This window comes from Salmo trutta, chromosome 2, assembly GCF_901001165.1.
Source record: "Salmo trutta chromosome 2, fSalTru1.1, whole genome shotgun sequence".
Taxonomy (NCBI): domain Eukaryota; kingdom Metazoa; phylum Chordata; class Actinopteri; order Salmoniformes; family Salmonidae; genus Salmo; species Salmo trutta.
The window spans coordinates 68,685,946-68,706,101 of record NC_042958.1 but is presented as its reverse complement, the minus strand read 5'-3'; the positions used below and the strand labels follow the sequence as shown (position 1 = coordinate 68,706,101).

The 20,156-nt window shown below is 41.3% G+C and overlaps 1 protein-coding gene across 1 annotated transcript in view; it reads right to left on the bottom strand.

Annotated features, from left to right (window-relative positions):
- LOC115161792 (rho GTPase-activating protein 23) overlaps window positions 1-16,909 on the bottom strand; it is a 70,576-nt gene extending 53,667 nt beyond the window's left edge. The window contains exon 1 of the mRNA XM_029712590.1: window positions 16,465-16,909. Within this exon, the coding sequence (XP_029568450.1) occupies window positions 16,465-16,473 (9 nt within the window). The 5' untranslated portion in view covers window positions 16,474-16,909. The remainder of the gene's footprint in view (window positions 1-16,464) is intronic.
- Between the last annotated feature and the right edge of the window lie 3,247 nt (window positions 16,910-20,156).

Genomic DNA, 20,156 nt, shown 5'->3' with positions numbered 1-20,156 from the left:
AATATAATGGATAATCTGTGATATTACTCAAATGTAAACTTGCTTACTTACTACATCTCGACCGCTACATCCGGAGGTAGCGCCGGACTGTTGCCCCCCTTGAAGCATGGTAGTATGAACAGAATTGTCTCATTGCGCCAACATTCCTGTATAAATGGTAATAGCAGAGTAATGTTTTTTTTTTTAATGTATAGACATTTTCCTAATATTTGAGACTTGTTTTATTGAGTTTTTACCTAAAATTGCAATCTGTTACATTTTGAAATTGTCTCAGTAGCTGTCGGCTGCACTGAGCCACATAAAACTATGGAAGCTCATCCCCACCACAAAAACATGTAAAATGCAGATCATACAATCATTTTTTTATTTGTAACATTGTGTGGTGATTTCAGAGGTGGCACCACAGGTCCCAGAGTGATGGTGGGGAAATTGTTTTCCTGGGGCCCCTGAGTTTTTCCTGATCTAGTAGTAGGCTAACCTAACCAACTCCGGACCCTAGTTGTAGCTAGCATATGACATAGTAATAAATCAGGTGTAAAAAAAACGATTTTATATAGGCTATGATGGAACCAGATTATTTTCATAATCAGGTTTTATGTTTTATTTTTTAAAACAGGGTTGCATCATGTAGGCCTTTGCATCTGTAATGAAAAAGATACTCATACAGTATGTCATCATTATTGTTGTGGTTTGCTCATACATTTTTATTTCCAGGATGTTCTGTTGTTGCCTCAAGAGCTCATTTGACATCAAATCCTTTAGGTATGTTCAGTGTGTAATTCATCAGTACATTTTAATAGATTTTAATGTTGAATTTATTTTCAAATATTAGTAATATTGACAAATCCTTCCTTTTTTGTATACAGATGTGCCTTGATGCAACTCAAACAATACATTAAATTATTTCATACTGTACATTAATTTCCTCTCTTCCTTTTTACATTTACTACATGGAAAAGAATGTGTAGCAACGTTCAGGTAATCTTAGTGAAATTAGCTATAAGGTCAATGTTTTTATTTTAAAAGTAATTAAATTACTTTTACTCTTCATTACTTTTATATGAGCAACTTTTTACTTTTACTTGAGTCGTTTTTTAGACCAGGAGTTTTACTGCTACTTGAGTAGAATTTCATTTAAAGTAACAGTCCCTCTACTTGAGTAGGATATTTCAGTACTTTTTCCACCCCTGCAAAGCACTCATTTTGACATATCACACCTCCCTCCAAATATGTGTATCCAGGAAACACTGACAGAGAGGTATTATCATTATCCATAAAACCCTTCTGCCCTACAAAAAAGTAAGCCTACAGATTTAGTCTATACTCCGCTGTGCTAGAAAGTGATGAGGTAAAAATGAAGGGGGTAGAGGACAGAGCCAGGGGGGCTCCCCTGGGACAGGATGGGTGTGTGTGTGTGTCTGCGTGCCATAGACACTAATCTGGCCTTGTCCTGACGGGTTTCACCCCCGCCCCATGGGGTACCAACACCACCCACCCCCACACATCCCTCCTATCATCACATACCCTGTGATCCTTTGAACACCCCTTTCCCCGATCGGATCAGATTACCCAACCCTACATCCAATTTTACCCATAAGGAGGTTTACAAAATATCTGACCCTGGATCTGTGGTTAGGGGAGACTTCAACAAACCAGTCCTTCCCTCAACCCCCAAACACGTTTTTTCCTCCACAAGCAACCATCACACCACCACAATTGGCACAATGCTATGAGAATATATTATATGTAGCATTACATATTCAATCACAAACAGCACGACCAAAAAGGACAGACCACAGCCATATATAGTAGTTACATGGCTCTGGGACAGATAACAGAGAAAGAGCGAACGAAAGAAAGAAAGACAAAAAAAGACAGCTGAAAACATTAAGTTCCGGATAGGCGTTAGGGCACAAACATCTGCCCTGGGAGGACAGACAGGGGGGTGTCCATCTGTCTATTTACAGGCTAGAGAGATTTCCTTAAATATCTAATCCACCTAATCCTTTCATCATGTGTATGGAGAGAGCATGTAGGGACAAGGTCTGTCCACATGGGGGCGCCAAACGAACCCTGCCTGGCTGCCAGTGAGTCGATGAGTTTGGTAAAGTGATGAGTATTTCTATTGTGATTTGTTTGCTACTAAACTCAGCAAAAAAAGAAACGTCCTCTTACTGTCAACTGCGTTTATTTTCAGCAAACTTAATATGTGTAAATATTTGTATGAACATAACAAGATTCAACAACTGAGACATAAACGGAACAAGTTCCACAGTCATGTGACTAACAGAAATGGAATAATGTGTCCCTGAATAAAGGGGGGGTTAAAATCAAAAGTAACAGTCAGTATCTGGTGTGGCCACCAGCTGCATTAAGTACTGCAGTGCATCTCCTCCTCATGGACTGAACCAGATTTGCCAGGTCTTGCTGTGAGATGTTACCCCACTCTTCCACCAAGGCACCTGCAAATTCCCAGAGATTTCTGGGGGGAATGGCCCAGCCCTCACCCTCCGATCCAACAGGTCCCAGACGTGCTCAATGGGATTGAGATCCGGGTTCTTCACTGGCCATGGCAGAACACTGACATTCCTGTCTTGCAGGAAATCACATACAAAACGAGCAGTATGGCTGGTGGCATTGTCATGCTGGAGGATGAGCCTGCATGAGGGGTACCACATTAGGGAGGAGGATGTCTTCTCTGTAAAGCACAGCGTTGAGATTGCCTGCAATGACAACAAGCCCAGTCCAATGATGCTGTGACACACCGCCCCAGACCATGATGGACCTCCACCTCCAAATTGATCCTGCTCCAGAATACAGGCCTCGGTGTAACGCTCATTCCTTCGACGATAAACGCGAATCCGACCATTACCCCTGGTGAGACAAAACCGTGACTCGTCAGTGAAGAGCACTTTTTGCCAGTCCTGTCTGGTCCAGCGACGGTGGGTTTGTGCCTATAGGAGACGTTGTTGCCGGTAATGTCTGGTGAGGACCTGCCTTACAACAGCCCTACAAGCCCTCAGTCCAGCCTCTCTCAGCCTATTGGGGACAGTCTGAGCATTGATGGAGGGATTGTGCGTTCCTGGTGTAACTCGGGCCATCCTGTACATCCTGTATCTGTCCCGCATGTGTGATGTTTGGATGTACCGATCCAGTGCAGGTGTTGTTACACGTGGTTTGCCACTGCGAGGATGATCAGCTGTCCGTCCTGTCTCCCTATAGCGCTGTCTTAGGAGTTTCACATTACCGACATTGCAATTTATTGTCCTGGCCACATCTACAGTCTTCATGCCTCCTTGCAGCATTCCTAAGGCATGTTCACACAGATGAGCAGAGACCCTGGGCATCTTTCTTTTGGTGTTTTTCAGAGTCAGTAGAAAGGCCTCTTTAGTGTCCTAAGTTTTCATAACTGTGACCTTAATTGCCTACTGTCTGTAAGCTGTTAGTATCTTAACGACCGTTTCACAGGTGCGTGTTCATTAATTGCTCATGGTTCATTGAACAAGCATGGGAAACAGTGTTTAAACCCTTTACAATGAAGATCTGTGAAGTTATTTGGATTTTTCCGAATTATCTTTGAAAGACAGGGTCCTGAAAAAGGGCCATTTCTTTTTTTGCTGAGTTTACATGTGTGTACACAAGTACACATGCATGCTTGTGGGCACACACACACACACACACACACACACACACACACACACACACACACGCACGCACGCACGCACGCACGCACGCACGCACGCACACACACACACACACACACACACACACACACACACACACACACACACACACACACACACACACACACAGATGAGCACTTCATCTAATTTACACCTCAGTTTAGCAGACACACTAATCAAAAGTGACCCATTGTCACGTCCTGGCCAGTATAAGGTTAATTGGTATTGTAGTTTGGTCAGGACGTGGCAGAGGGTATTCGTTTTATGTGGTTCGGGGTGGTGTGTTTGTTGAAGGGGCATTTGATTTAAGTATTCTGGGGTTTTTGGGCACTGTTTGGTTTTCATGTATTCTATGGTTAGTCTAGTGTGTGTGTTTCTATGTTGAGTTAATTGGGGTTGGACTTCCAATTGAAGGCAGCTGTGTGGTGTTGCCTTTGATTGGAAGTCCTATATTAGTTGGGTGTGTTTGTCTTGTATTTTGTGGGAGATTGTTCTGTGCTTAGCCTTGTGCCTAGTCAGACTGTTTTGTTGTTCGTGGTTTCGTTTTGTTATTTTTGTATGTTCATTTTGTATTTATTAAAAATCAAGATGAGCCTGCACATACCTGCTGCGTTTTGGTCCTCCATTACCGACGACAACCGTGACACCCATTGCATAAACATAGCATAAACTTTGTCTAAACCAAGGGAAATGAACAATGCCATGTATACCACCATTTAGGCATCACTTTACAAAAATGTCCACAGACTATGCACACTGACTTTATGCCAATCCACAATTCTCTACCCACTCAGACACAACCTACGCTGCTGCTAAAATGATTATTGATTAGATTTATTACTCCATTACGATGCTGTCCATTGATTATTGATTGCCATTACCATTAGTATTTATCGATTTATCCTGCAACTGGTCACTATTTCTCCAGTTTACAGGTATATATTAGCTTTAGTATATTGCCATAACTGTTTATATACAGTGCCTTCGGAAAGTATTCAGACCCCTTGACTTTTTCAACATTTTGTTTCATTACAGACTAATTCTAAAATGGATTCAATAAAAACAATTCCTAAACAATCTACATACAATACACCATACTGACAAAGTTAAAACTGTATTTTTTAAGTTTTAGCAAAATTATTACACATAAAATACAGAAATACCTTATTTACATAAGTATTCAGCCCATTTACTATGAGACTCTAAATTGAGCTCAGGTGGATCCTGTATCCATTGATCATCCTTGAGATGTTTCTACTTGATTGGAGTCCACCTGTGGTAAATTCAATTTATTGGACATGATTTGGAAAGGCACACACCTGTTCATATAAAGTCCCACAGTTGACAGTGGGTGTCAGAGCAAAAACCAAGTAATGAGGACAAATTAATTATTCGTAGGGCTCCGAGACAGGATTGTGTCGAGGCACAGATCTAGGGAAGGGTACCAAAACATTTATGCAGCATTGAAGGTCCCCAAGAACACAGTGGAGATGTTTGGAACCACCAAGACTCTTCCTAGAGCTGGCCACCCTGCCAAATGAGCAATCGGGGGATAAGGGCCTTGGTCAGGGAGGTGACCAAGAACCTGATGGTCACTCTGACAGAGTTCTAGAGTTCCTCTGTGGAGATGGGATAACCTTCCAGAAGGACAACCATCTCTGCAGCATTCCACCAATCAGGCCTATATGGTAGAGTGACACGACGGAAGCCACTCTTCAGTAAAAGGCACATGACAGCCCGCTTGGAGTTTGCTAAAATGCACCTAAAGACTCTCAGACCGTGAGAAACAAGATTCTCTGGTCTGATGAAACCAAGATTGAACTCTTTGGCCTAAATGCCAAGTGTCACATCTGGAGGAAATCTGGCACCATCCCTACGGTTAAGCGTGGTGCCAGCATCGTGCTGTGGGGATGTTTATCAGCGGCAGGAACTGGGAGACTAGTCAGGATCGAGGCAAAGATGAACAGAGCAAAGTAGAGAGAGATCCTTAATAAAAACCTGCTCCAGAGCACTCAGGACCTCAGACTGGGGCGAAGGGTCACCCTCTAACAGGACATTATCCCCAAGCACACATCAAAGACATTGCAGGAGTGGCTTCAGGAAAAGTCTGTGAATGTCCTTGAGTGGCCAGCCAGAGCCTGGACTTGAACCCATTTGAACATCTCTGGAGAGTCCTGAAAATAGCTTTGCAGCAACACTCCCCATCCAACCTGACAAAACTTGAGAGAATCTGCAGAGAAGAATGGGAGAAACTCCCCAAATACAGGTGTGCCAAGCTTGTAGCGAATAATCGATGCTGTAATCGCTGCCAAAGGTGCTTCACAAAGTACTGAGTAAAGGTTCTGAATAATTATGTAAACGTGATATTTAACTTTTAAATGTTGAATAAATTAGAAAACATTTCTAAAAACCTGTTTTTTCTTTGTCATTATGGGATATTGTGTGTGGATTGATGAGGTGAAAAAAAATATTGAATCAATTTTAGAATAAGGCTGTCAGTTAACAAAATGTGGAGAAAGTCAAGGGGTCTGAATACTTTCCGTAGGCACTGTATTCCTGCTACCAGTCACTTTTCTGCCCTGTTTACATGTATATTCTATTACCAGTCACTTTTATGTACAAATTCACCTCAAGCACTCCAGTACCCCTGCACATTGAATAAGGTACTGGCACTGACCTGTATATACTTGCATTCTTGCGTATCTTTAACTCACATCGCGTTGTTCTTGTGTGTTTTTAATTTGTTTTATTATATTATTATTAGCACTTCATTGTTGCGAAAGAATTTAACTGTACTGTTTTACACCTGTCGTATCCTGTGTACATGGCGAATAAACGTTGAAACTTGAAACTAATTTAAATGGAGACGTCCCAACCCTGTAAAACAGAATGGATTTGGACCTAACTCCCTACTCGAAACTATGACAGAGATGTAAAACTACACGAGACTCATCTAAAGTGAGTGTCCTATAAAGTACTGGTGCTCTGGGAAGCTGTGATGATTGAATCAGCAAATCAACTATGACTGTACCAGGACAGACCGTCCCCGGGAGGAAAGAAGAGACATGACTTTTGTTATGTGAATGTGAGCGTAAATAAAGATTTTTTTCCCTCAAATTCAAATTGCATTAGGTTACGTTGTATGGAAGTGTGTATACACTGAGTTCTCAAAACATTAGGAACACCTTCCTAATATTGAGTTGCACCCCCTTTTGCTCTCAGAATAGCCTTAATTCGTCGGGCATGGACTCTCAAAGGTATAGACAGCGTTCCACAGGGATGCTGGCCAATGTTGAATCCAATGCTTGACACAGTTGTGTCAAGTTGGCTGGTAGTGGATCTCTACTCCAAATATCTTTTTCCATCTCATCCCACACATGCTTGATTGGATTGAGATCTGGTGACTGGACAGGCCACTGCAGTAAGCTGAATTCACTGTCATGTCCGTAGAACCATTCCTGGACTATCCTAGCCTTTTGGCATGGGGCATTATCGTGCTGAAAAAAATCAATTCGCAGATACACTGCTGCCATGAAGGGATGCACCTGATTGGTAATGATGTTCATACATGTATATATTGTGGCATTCAAACGTTGCTTCACTTTTATCAAGGGGTCGAATGTGTGCCGTGAAAACACACCCCGCACCAGCACACCACCAGCACCAGCTTGCAGTGTCGACACGAAGCATGATGGATGCATGTACTCGTGGTTTTCTCCAAACAGCAGGAACCGGGATTCATCAGACCAGGCAATGTAATTCCAATTCTCCAGCGTCCAGTTTCTTCGTTCCTTAGTCCACTGCAACCACAGTTATTTTTTTGTTGTTGCTGAAAGTAGTGGAACTCTGTAAGGTTGTCGACTACCATACCCCATTTGTGTCAAGGTACGACGAGTTGTGCATTCTTTCATGGGTCTATGGGCACCAATGTTGTACTGGACTGTCGGTTGACTAAGTGTAGCCCGTCAGTTGCTCTGAACAATTCGTGTCCTCTTTCATCAATGAACCATTTTCGACCACTGGCTTGCCGTCGGATGTATGTCCTCTGAGTGGTGGACCATTCATGTTACACAAGGGAAACTGTTGAGCATGAAAAACCCAGCAGCGTTTTAGTTCTTGACACACTCAAGCCAATGCGCCTGGCACCTACTAACATACCCCGTTCAAAGGCACTTAAATATTTTGTCTTGCCCATTCACCATCTGAATGGCACACACATACACAATCCATGTCTCAGTTGTCATAAGGCTTAAAAATCCTTCTTTAACCTGTCTCCTCCCCTTCATCTACACTGATTGAAGTGGATTTAACAGGTGACATCAATAAGGGATCATAGCTTTCACCTGGATTTACCTGGTCAGTCTATGGTCATGGAAAGAGCATGTTTTGTACACTCAGTGTATGTTAGGGTAGAGTGTTGACAAGCAAGACAGCACTACTTTGAATCGCTCCTCTCTTTTCATAACTCCTCTCCTCCAAAGTATTGTATTGTCCTGTGTACAGTAATTCATTAGCAAAGCAGCCCAGCCTTTGACCAGAAAAGCCTCATCATGTCTACCAGTCTCTCTCTCTGCTTGTGTGTGTGTGTGTGTGTGTGTGTGTGTGTGTGTGTGTGTGTGTGTGTGTGTGTGTGTGTGTGTGTGTGTGTGTGTGTGTGTCCATGTGTGTGTGCCATCACATCTACCAGTCTGTCTGTGTTAATCCTTACAGAGAACAGACCTACATTCTGTTACACAACATTAATCCTCTCTGAGCTTAGGCCCACCCCTCACACTGCTATACATACACACACACACACACACACACACACACACACACACACACACACACACACACACACACACACACACACGTAAACACACGTAAACACACGTAAACACACACACACACACATGTAAACACACACACACAGACACTCACACCAAATAACACTGCTACCAATATCTCTCTAAAAAATGCAGGATATACTTCTTGTTTTTTACCCTGCTGTCTGCAGTCAAATTATGGCAAAACTACGTAACAAAAGAGCATGTTATATGTACAGTTGAAGTCGGAAGTTAACATACACCTTAGCCAAATACATTTAAACTCAGTTTTTCACAATTCCTGACATTTAATCCTTGTAAAAATTCCCTGTTTTAGGTCAGTTAGGATCACCACCTTATTTTAAGAATGTGAAAAGTCAGAATAATAGTAGAGAATGATTTATTTCAGCTTTTATTTCTTTCATCACATTCCCAGTGGGTCAGAAGTTTACATACACTCAATTAGTATGTAGTAGCATAGCCTTTAAATTGTTTAACTTGGGTCAAACGTTTTGAGTAGCCGTCCACAAGCTTCCCACAATAAGTTGGGTGCATTTTGGCCCATTCCTCCTGACAGAGCTGGTGTAACTGAGTCAGGTTTGTAGGCCTCCTTGCTCGCACATGCTTTTTCAGCATCCCCCTTTCTCCTCCAAACATAACGATGGTCATTATGGCCAAACAGTTCTATTTTGTTTCATCAGACCAGAGGACATTTCTCCAAAAAGTACAATATTTGTCCCCATGTGCAGTTGCAAACCGTAGTCCAGCTTTTTTATGGCGGTTTTGGAGCAGTGGCTCCTTCCTTGCTGAGCGGCCTTTCAGGTTATGTCGATATAGGACTCGTTTTACTGTGGATATAGATACTTTTGTACCTGCTTCCTCCAGCATCTTCACAAGGTCGTTTGCTGTTGTTCCGGGATTGATTTGCACATTTCGCACCAAAGTACGTTCATCTTTTGGAGACAGAACGCGTCTCCTTCCTGAGCGGTACGACGGCTGCGTGGTCCCATGGTGTTTATACTTGCATACTATTGTTTGTACAGATGAACATGGTACCTTCAGGCGTTTGGAAATTGCTCCCAAGGATGAAGGAGGTCTACATTTTGTTTTCCTGAGGTCTTGGCTGATTTCTTTTGATTTTTGTCAAGCAAAGAGGCACTGAGTTTGAAGGTAGGCCTTGAAATACATCCACAGGTACACCTCCAATTGACTCAAATGATGTCAATTAGCCTATCAGAAGCTTCTAAAGCCATGACATCATTTTCTGGAATTTTCCAAGCTGTTTAAAGGCACACTCAACTTAGTGTATGTAAACTTCTGACCCACTGGAATTGTGATACAATGAATTATAAGTGAAATGATCTGTCTGTAAACAATTGTTGGAAAAATTACTTGTGTCATGCACAAAGTAGATGTCCTAACCGACTTGCCAAAACTATAGTTTGTTAACAAGAAATTTGTGGAGTGGTTGATAAATGAGTTTTAATGACTCCTACCTAAGTGTATGTAAACTTCTGACTTCAACTGAACATATAGTTTCCCCCTTGGAGGACCAGCCCTTCTTGTGTGCATTTTGTTGTTTAAATTGAACCAGGACACTGATGACTTGCAGCTAGGGTGGGACTTGAATCGACAGCACTCTTTAATCTGCAGATAAGGTACGGTTGACCCCTTAACATGTGTGGTCAAATACTTCTGTTCAGAATGGCTCCCTGCTCATGCATGTTTTCCTCTACCCTTCTGTCGCCAGACCATGGGATCCAAAGAAACCTGTTTTGACACATATATAAAACCATAGAGCATAAATACATGACACCCATCTTTTTGTGTTGAAACAATATTCTTTTTACTGTGTTCTGTTTTCAAATACTGTAGTAAAATGTAAATCACAATTTGTACACAACTGTGAATTCAGAGGATGATGTGACAAAACAAGCAATGTATAGTTTAGAGAATCATTCTACCATCTAAACTGCTGTGAAGTATATTTTAATAACAACAATTTTTGTATTTTCAGCTTTTTAAATCTGGTGTACAAAATCAAAAGTAACAGATACAAAAACTCAACTTTAGAACGGGAAGCATTGAAATAGTGCACATGGAACAGATCTTGCGCTTCTTAGACTTGCTTTCGATGAAAACGACAAATCTATAACGCATATTTCTATGTGAATTTGGTCGGGTCGCCTTAAAAAGTTACATATTGCAGCTTTCAAAATGGAGCATGAAATAAGGAGACTACCCCTAGGTGTAGTACACTCATTGACCATGCTGTTTGTTGTTCTCTATTCAAAAACAGACGGAGAGGACCCTCAGGGAGGCACACACTCTGGAAGAGAGCCCATTATCTGGTGGACACACACACACACAGTATACACACACACACACACATACACAGTATATACACACACAAAAACATACACAGTATACACACACATGCCAGGCAAATACACGCACATCTACATCCACACTCACGTTGCATACACACATGCACATACACAACGAAGCACGTGAGATATTTATAGCTCTGATGAAGCTAAATACACTGGAGTGCTAGACAGTATCGGACAAGGGGCACACACACACACACACACACACATGAGAGACACTAATGGACACACGGATGGATAGATGGATGGACAGACGAATAGACGGGCAGTCAAACACACTACCCACACATGGGGTCTACATAAAACATACAAATACATGACAAAGTATAGAACAGTTATAAACAAGAACAACGTAAGATATTACATTACATTCAACATAAAAAATGTATAAGAATTATATTAAGCTATATGAATGACACCAAGAGACAACAAAAATACTATTTACACACTATTCATATATACATGTTGATATTCTTATAAACAGGATAGTTAAAATAAAGTGTGAATAAGAATTTGTTCTTAACCGACTTGCCTAGTTAAATAAAAAATAAAAATAGATCTTACATTTACATTTAAGTCATTTAGCAGATGCTCTTATCCAGAGCGACTTACAAATTATCTTAAGAAAGAGGAGAGGCGCTGTGATACAATATGTTTGTTTTCTTTCTGTTTTTTGAAGCTAAACTTGCGTTTTGCCTGAGTAAGTAAGCTCTGGTAGGACACAAACATATTACCATTCACATATTCAGAATTACTTGCCCGCAATCTGACATTCACAAATACCCTGACCCAAACTCATAATCACACTCGTGGGGTGACACAAAACAGATGCTACTCCATAACTTAAACATCAACTGCTGCATGCACAGCACACTGATGATGTCACAATGGTTGACCTTAGCCGAGTAAACAAAAGCGAGCATCTCCCCCAAGAGAGCAGCGACCTGATGTCATAATCCCCCACGTTATAAACAAGCAGCATTGCGCCCAAAAACAGCACCAGGTCAAACTCAGTTTAGACTGGGATTGACTTACTTGGGTCGTGTCTCAATTGGCACTCTTTTCATTCCATAGTGCACCACTTCTGACCAGGGCCACTAGGGTGAATGTATCTTATCTCTTTCAATACAGTACCTACCTACTGTACACATTTCATAATGTCTAGTCAGAAAGACATAATTGGAAAGAGTTTAAGGAGCGCTTCATTAACTGAATAGGGTGCTTTTACACAACACCAGCTACAAAAACAGAGTCACGGGTCGAGAGGGAGGGACGTTTTTTAAGGGGGTGTGGATGTTTGTGTGTGTGTGTCTGCCTGCCAGTGCCTATATATGCGTGTGTCTATTTGAGAGAGCGTGTGTATGCACATTTGTGTGTGTGTGTGTGTGTGTGTGTGTGTGTGTGTGTGTGCGCGCGCGCGCGCGTCAGGGGATATTCCTTCTCACACTCACCTACAGTCCAAAGGGATAACGAAGATAACTCATATTACATTCATTACATAATTCCCATTCCATCAGTGAGAGAGAGAGAGAGAGAGCGAGAGAGAGAGAGAGAGAGAGAGCGAGAGAGAGAGATCTCTGCTTTGAGAGGGGCATCATATAACACACACATTCCACACACACACACACACGCACACGCACACACGCACACACACACACACACGCACACACACACGTCTCTCTGGACATTCTACTTAGAGAAAGAGAAAGGTATTTCTAAGCTTCTATCCAGATCTCTATAGACCGTTAAAGGACCAATAATCTAAATGTATCCAGTGACTTTCATTCCTCCATCCCCTCCTCCCTAACAAACCCTCCCTCCATTCCATTTCAGTCACACTCTTGGTCTGTCCATCCTTTTCTCCGTCACTTTCTTTCCTTCTCCTCTTTCTCTCTGCAGTGCAGTCACTGTCTAATATCTTCCCTTCCTCCCTCCAGTCCAGTCCTACACACTTGATCTGTCCATCATTTTCTCTGTCTCTTCCCCCTTTCTGTCTGTCTTCCCCCTCTCTCCTCTTCTGTTGAGTACTAATAACACTCCCTTCCACTGTCTGGCCTTAGATTACAGTGAGGAAGTAGGAATTGCCTGCAATGCATTTGTGTTGCAGTTTATGTTATGTATATCATTTCTAAGTAGCTATGTCAATGATTTACAAACCATCAATACATATTTTTTTCTCACGCGCACGTGCGCACACACACACACACGCACATTCCCCAACCCTCACCTATCCACATCCCCATTCTATCCTCAAAAAATTAACTCCGGGCTGGGTTCACTATACTGGATAAGTAAGTAAGGGGTCATGTATTGGAGATGCACAACAGTCACTTTTCTTCAAACTCCTCCACAGAGCCCATTAGTTCATATGAGTGGTCAGCACAGGAGGATATGAGAGGAGATAACAGCAGACGAGAGGAGGCATAAGGCTTTTATACTGAGTGGACCGGGGATGGGGCCACTGTAACCCACACACACACGCACTTAGTCACACACGGACGGACAGACACACGCATACAAACACATACACACAGACAAGTGCTCTCTCTCTCTCTCTCTCTCACTCACTCACCCATACACACTCGCACGAGCACACACACACACACACACACACACACACACACACACACACAGACAGACAGACAATGGTACTGGAGTAACCTCTTTCTCTCAATGATGATAATAAAAAACAATAATATTCAAATAATACAAAGAAAAAATAAACAATAATAACAAATACAAAAAAAACAAAAAAAACTCTCTCTCTCACACACGGATAAAGGTAGTGGAGGAACTCTCCAAATGCAGATTTGGATTTACAATGAATGAAGTACCGTAAATATACAGCGCTCATGCGTGCTTGTTAGTCTGTCTTTTTGTCTGTTTGCTTGTTTCTGTCTTCCTTTCTTTTTTTGTTAGTAGGCTATGTAGGGGAGACCAGGGTTGGTTGTCACACTTCTTAACTCTTGTGTGTATTTCTCAGCACCAGTATATCTTACAAGACTTTTCAATATTAGGATAAAGACCAAGGTCTTGGGTTGAAATGGGGGCCCTTTTTAATTCTCATATCTTATTCCAAAATGGAGTTATAAGCCGATCGCGGGGTTGGTTGTCACACAGTAAGGCGTTGGTTGTCACAAAGTTTTCTAGTAACCTGTTCCTTTTGTAACATGAAATTAAGCAATATATAGTTTTAGAAATAGCAAAGCCTTTCTTTGATAGAACGATATTCCCCCCATAATTCTGCATTTTATGCCTTGATAATAACATATGACATTTTGAGTAAATGTGTGTGTGTATGCGTGTTACAAGCACAAAAGAGCTTGGGATTGATTGTATACTGGCAGTGGCATACTGTTGAATACTGAACAATATGGTTACAATGGGTTGGATTGTGAAAAGGGCATTTCCAAATAAAAGGCCACATGAGCACTAACATAGGAACACATCAAATGTGGTGTAAAATGAAAGCTAAGAGTCTAGGCTATATATACACTACCGTTCACTTAGAAATGTCCTTGTTTTTGAAAGAAAAGCACATTTTTTGTCAATTAAAATAACATCAAATTGATCAGAAACACAGTGTAGACATTGTTAATGTTGTAAATGACTATTGTAGCTGGAAACGGCTGATTTTTAATGGAATATCTAAATAGGCGTACATAGGCCCGTTATCAGCAACCATCACTCCTGTGTTCCAATGGCACGTTGTGTCAGCTAATCCAAGTTTATCATTTTAAAAGGCTAATTGTTCATTAGAAGGCCAGCATCCCGGAGTCGCCTCTTCACTGTTGACGTTGAGACTGGTGTTTTGCGGGTACTATTTAATGACTATGCCAGTTGAGGACTTGTGAGGCGTCTGTTTCTCAAACTAGACACTCTAATGTACTTGTCCTCTTGCTCTGTTGTGCACCGGGGCCTCCCACTCCTCTTTCTATTCTGGTTAGAGCCAGTTTGCGCTGTTCTGTGAAGGGAGTAGTACACAGCGTTGTACGAGATCTTCAGTTTCTTGGCAATTTCTTGCATGGTATAGACTTCAGTTCTCAGAACAAGAATAGACTGACGAGTTTCAGAAGAAAGTGCTTTGTTTCTGGCCATTTTGAGCCTGTAATCAAACCCACAAATGCTGATGCTCCAGATACTCAAATAGTCTAAAGAAGGCCAGTTTTATGCTTCTTTAATCAGAACAACAGTTTTCAGCTGCTAACATAATTGCAAAAGGGTTTTCTAATGATCAATTAGCCTTTTAAAAGGTGCCATTGGAACATTGGAACACAACGTGCCATTGGAACACAGAAGTGATGGTTGCTGATAATGGGCCTCTGTGCTCCTATGTAGATATTCCAATCAGCCGTTTCCAGCTACAATAGTCATTTACAACATTAACAATGTCTACACTGTATTTCTGATCAATTTGATGTTATTTTAATGGACGAAAAATTGAAATTTCTAAGTGACCCCAAACTTTTGAACGGTAGTGTACAGTAGTTTTTAATTAAGGCAAATATAAAATGTTTTATATATTTCCATCCTAACAATTAGGAATAAGCAAAGGCTTTGATTTTTGGTCAAACAGATGGAAAAGGAGTCTTAGAAAAAAAGTAGAGTATAGTTCAGTACAATAAAATACAGTATAGTACAGTAGACTAGAGTTCAGTGCAGTATAGCACTCTAGAGTAGAGTACAGTATAATTTACTGTATTGTATTGAGCAAACATGTTCATCACAGTAAAAGCATTCAGCCGTCCAAAGCCCCGCCAAGAACAGGAAATCCTGAAGTCCATGCCTCTGTTACAATGTGGCTTTGAAAGACAATGCATCTCACTCCCTGAGTACATGGTTTCTCCATTAAGTCTCACAGAATATTCCTTTACACTATGACACAATTATCCACCTCTCCCACACAAACAGATAGACACGCACACACACACACACATCTACCAGTGGAAGCTGGTGGAGGGAGAAACAATGAGCCCGTCCTTCCCATTTCTCCACCAGGCTCCACTGCCACAAACATTGAACCCCCCACACACACTGTCTCTCTATCTCTAAGAAAGTACACTGTCTCTCTTTCAAACAAACTTCTTTGACTACTAAGAATAAAGTAACTCTCCCTCTCTCACACAGACACATACACACTTGCTATGAATACAAAGTCTCGCTTCAGCAGTTTTTCTAAAAATACACAGCTACTCTCTTTCTCCAACAAGAATGATGCCTCTCCCTCATACATTCAAGCCCAGAATGCACGCTGTTCCACATCAATGTATTTCTCTCACACTGTGTGTGGCTCTCTAACCAGCTAAATATTATACTCCAAACATGCACACACACACACACACACAAACACACACACACACTGTTGCTCTGTGACTGAGTGCCCAGAGGCCATCATGGGAACTAATATGAATATTGATGATAGAGCTGGTGTGTGTGTGTGTTTGTGACATAATGAGTGTATGTAGTGATGTGTGGAGATAAATGTGTGCATTTGCATCCAAGCTCTACTTTGTGTGTAAACCGTATGCAGTTATTTATTTCTGTGAGAATTTTGCATGTGTGTGAGTGTGACATCCCTCTCTTTACCTGGGCCATGTCTTCAGCAAGACTCCAGCTGGCTCCTAGTCCATAGCATGGCACTGAATCGCCGGAATTCTCTTCCTCAAACACACTCCTCCAGCACGAAGCAGACACCAAGATACACCCTCGCACACACACTCCTCCGTCCCTCCGTGACCAGCATGATCCCTTGTTCCCCCCCTCCCCTCCTCCCTTTCCTGTGACAGCAAAGCCGCCAACGTCCACTGAGTAGCTCGTTCTTTGATGTAGTAGATCTATCTAGTCCTCTTCTCTTCTATCACTCCTTCCTTCACTCTCTCTCTCAAAAGGAATGTGTGTATATTCCTTGTCTCTTTTCTCCACGCCCGACAGAGAATAAGGACCTTGACTATTTTTCTCTCCACACTCTTTTCAACCTCCCACTCTGTCGTTGAGCTGGGCTCACAGACCGATCCCTCTGTGCCTCTCCCCTCTCTCTCTCTATCTCAACTCAGCCGCTCCTCCTCCTTCCCATTTCCCCCCTCCCCCTTCCTCTCTCCCTCACAGTACACCAATGACTGTACACACACACAGAATTAGAGCGAGAGAGAGCGAAAGAGGATCAGAGGGATAGTAAGGAGGCAACCATGTGACCTAGTAGAGTTGTGTAGTAGGATTCTATCTACCAGCTGTCAGGCTCATTCCTCCATAGGCAGACTAGCTGCTTCATCCTTCTCCATTGACAGCAGCCCTGTGTCCCTATAGAGTACCACAGTATGAGTCATAATACCCATAAAACCTAGCGGTCAAACTGGGAAATGGTTCCAATCATTTTTCCACCGTTCATTTTCCCATAGGGGATTTGAGAAAACCTTCAAATAAGGGCTGTGTTTCGTGTAGGCTTGCCCTGGCGTGACATTTTGATAACCATGTAAATCTCTCTAGGACAAGGTGACTTTTATCAATATATTGGCCTGTTTTACACACCAAAAATGAAATGCTAATTAGCTACAAATGTGGCTATCATAAAGAATTACAAAGAATTACATGATGATCTGGACGAGACTGATGAATCGAGACAAAGGTAATAATCTGGATTAACTATCTAATTTTAGCTAAATGTAGTAGTGAAGAAATTGGCTAAATTTCTTTAAATGGACAATTCTGTGAACTGTCTTGCGCAAGTTTTAAATTGACACAATACCTGTTAGCAAACGTGTCAGCTAGAGATGACGTGCAGAAGCCTGCAGGGATTTGTGGTTTTGCACGTCTACTTTGATGCTAATTATTATTTTCAAATCTGAGAGTAAAAAGAGCCAAATATATTGATAAAAGTCACCTTGTCTGAGAGAGATTTACATGGTTATCAAAATGTCACGCCAGAATAAGCCTAAACGAAAAACAACCCTTATTTGAAGTGTTTCTAAAATCCCCTATGGGAAAAATGAATGGTGGAAAAAATATTGGAACCATTTCCCTGTTTGACTGCTAGGTTTTATGGGTATTATGACACCTCCACTGTGGGGCTCTATTATAGCACTATTGGCTGACATGTCTTCTGCCTTGAAAGCAGGGGGATCATTGAATTTGCAGTCTTAATTCACAATGTGACCTTATATTGTGAACATAGGGCTATTGATATGCAGATGTGTATTTGTATCTTGCTTGTCTCCGTGGTTGAGAAATTGTGGGCTAGTTCATTTGTAATAACATGTTAAGGAAATACATTGTAACATTCCTAACAGCAGGTATTAGAGAGAATTACACACACACACACACACAACACACAACACAAAACACACACTCCATGGTTTAGGAATCAGGAAAAGGACATCCTCCGGTATTTCCTTCAAGCTGTATGTGGGGAAACTCCCAGGCGTCAACAACAGGGACAGGAACTGGGCGCACTGCAAATCATGTTCCCCTCATTTTAAAGCTGCAGTCTGGAATGAGAAAGACTTGGGACTTTTTAACCACATTTAAAGCAATACATAGTTTGTTTACAATTTCACATGTTGGGTTATGATGGGGTAATACAGCTGTACTAAGCTCATGAGGCATGAGTGCACATTTTGTATGGGATTATGTAAACCTGTTACATATTTTTAGATTTTTGGCTTTACAGAAAATGATTTGTTTCATTCAATATCCTGTTGTCATTATAGCCCACTGGTTAAGCTTGGCTAAGATTATGCATCCGCTGATCAAATGCACAACATTTTGTAGATGTAATAGTTAGTTGATTGGTATTCTAATTCGTCGCAGATTTGGTCATTATAAAGTGGTAAATGGCGCCATCTTGTGTGCAGTTTACTCCGCTGACACTACTGTAATTTGACCCTGGCAAATTGGATGGGCGAAAGAAATCTGTTTGAGCCAGAAACAGTGGATAGGGGGAAAACTAAATCGACGTGCCTGACCAGAAAACCTCATTGCTCAATTGTTTAAAATTAGGTTGAGCTTAGGAACCTCATTTAGAAACGTTGCGTAAATTTCACACTAAATAACTGTGTACACCATTTCTGAAAAGAATGCGTACATATACAAATATTGAGACGTATAAACTTTGCCTATGCCATGCATATGTGCTTGTTTCCGTTATAAATCAGACCTGTCCTAAACCTGTTCATATTGTGAACGAGCATTATAACTAGTGTCCGCCTAGAAAACGCCCATTGTTTCACATTTTACGGTGACAATAACTCCATTATTTGCGGTATTATTTGGAGTTGATGGAATTAGGCTACAAATTCTAAAAGAAAAGGTCATGGTAAATTTGATCAAACGTTTTGGTAGAATGCACTTTTGCATGGGCTTTCCCCCAATCTAAATATGCTGCACTGCCAGCGAATTCTGAAACATTGTCTACTCGAGATATTTGAAATTACTGTAGCATATTCAGACGTAGCCTATATGTCAATGGAAAAGGTGAACTCTCTGTTCTACCGTTCTACTGCAGGCATTTTGTTTTTTACAGAGATCAAAATACTTGACATGGTGTATGTATCTAGTTATTACTGTGAAGTAGGTCCAATTGATGGAACGAATTGTCGCCTATCCTAATCTGTTGTATAGGCTACTTCGAGAGTATGGAACAATCAGTCAGAAAAATAGATCCACTGGGCACTGGGTTGTTTCAACGTCATTTCAACCCACAAAATATATGTCATGACGTTGATTCAACGTGGGAAATCATTTGGATTTGCAAAAAGTCATCAACATAAGGGCATTTCGTCTATTTTCACCCAACTTTTAACCTAAATCCTATGACATTGTGAATTGTGTTGTTGTTGAATTTACGTTGAATTCACGTTAGTTGACAACTCAACCAAATGTAAATCAAAACTAGACGTTGAACTGACATATGGGAAGGAATTTACGCTACAATGTTGATGGAAAATGCAACATATAATAGCAAATATATTCATATTTCAAATTATTTCAGATTGCAAAATGACAACTTTTAAGGGAAAACTGGAGCACACATGTTTTGGGATATATTTTGTACATACACAACGTTTAAATAAGGCCCCAGGTGCCTCATTTATCAAACGTGGTTCATTTCATACAAAATTCTGGGGTACGTAGAGATTTAAGGATTTGCGTGCACAACAAATGACTGGTATTTATCAAACTGCCGCACGCAAGATGTATGCATGTTTTCATTGATGAATCAGAGCCCTAACTGTTTTGAGCCCACATAAAAACCTGTTTTTAGGGATATTGTGTGTAGATTGAAG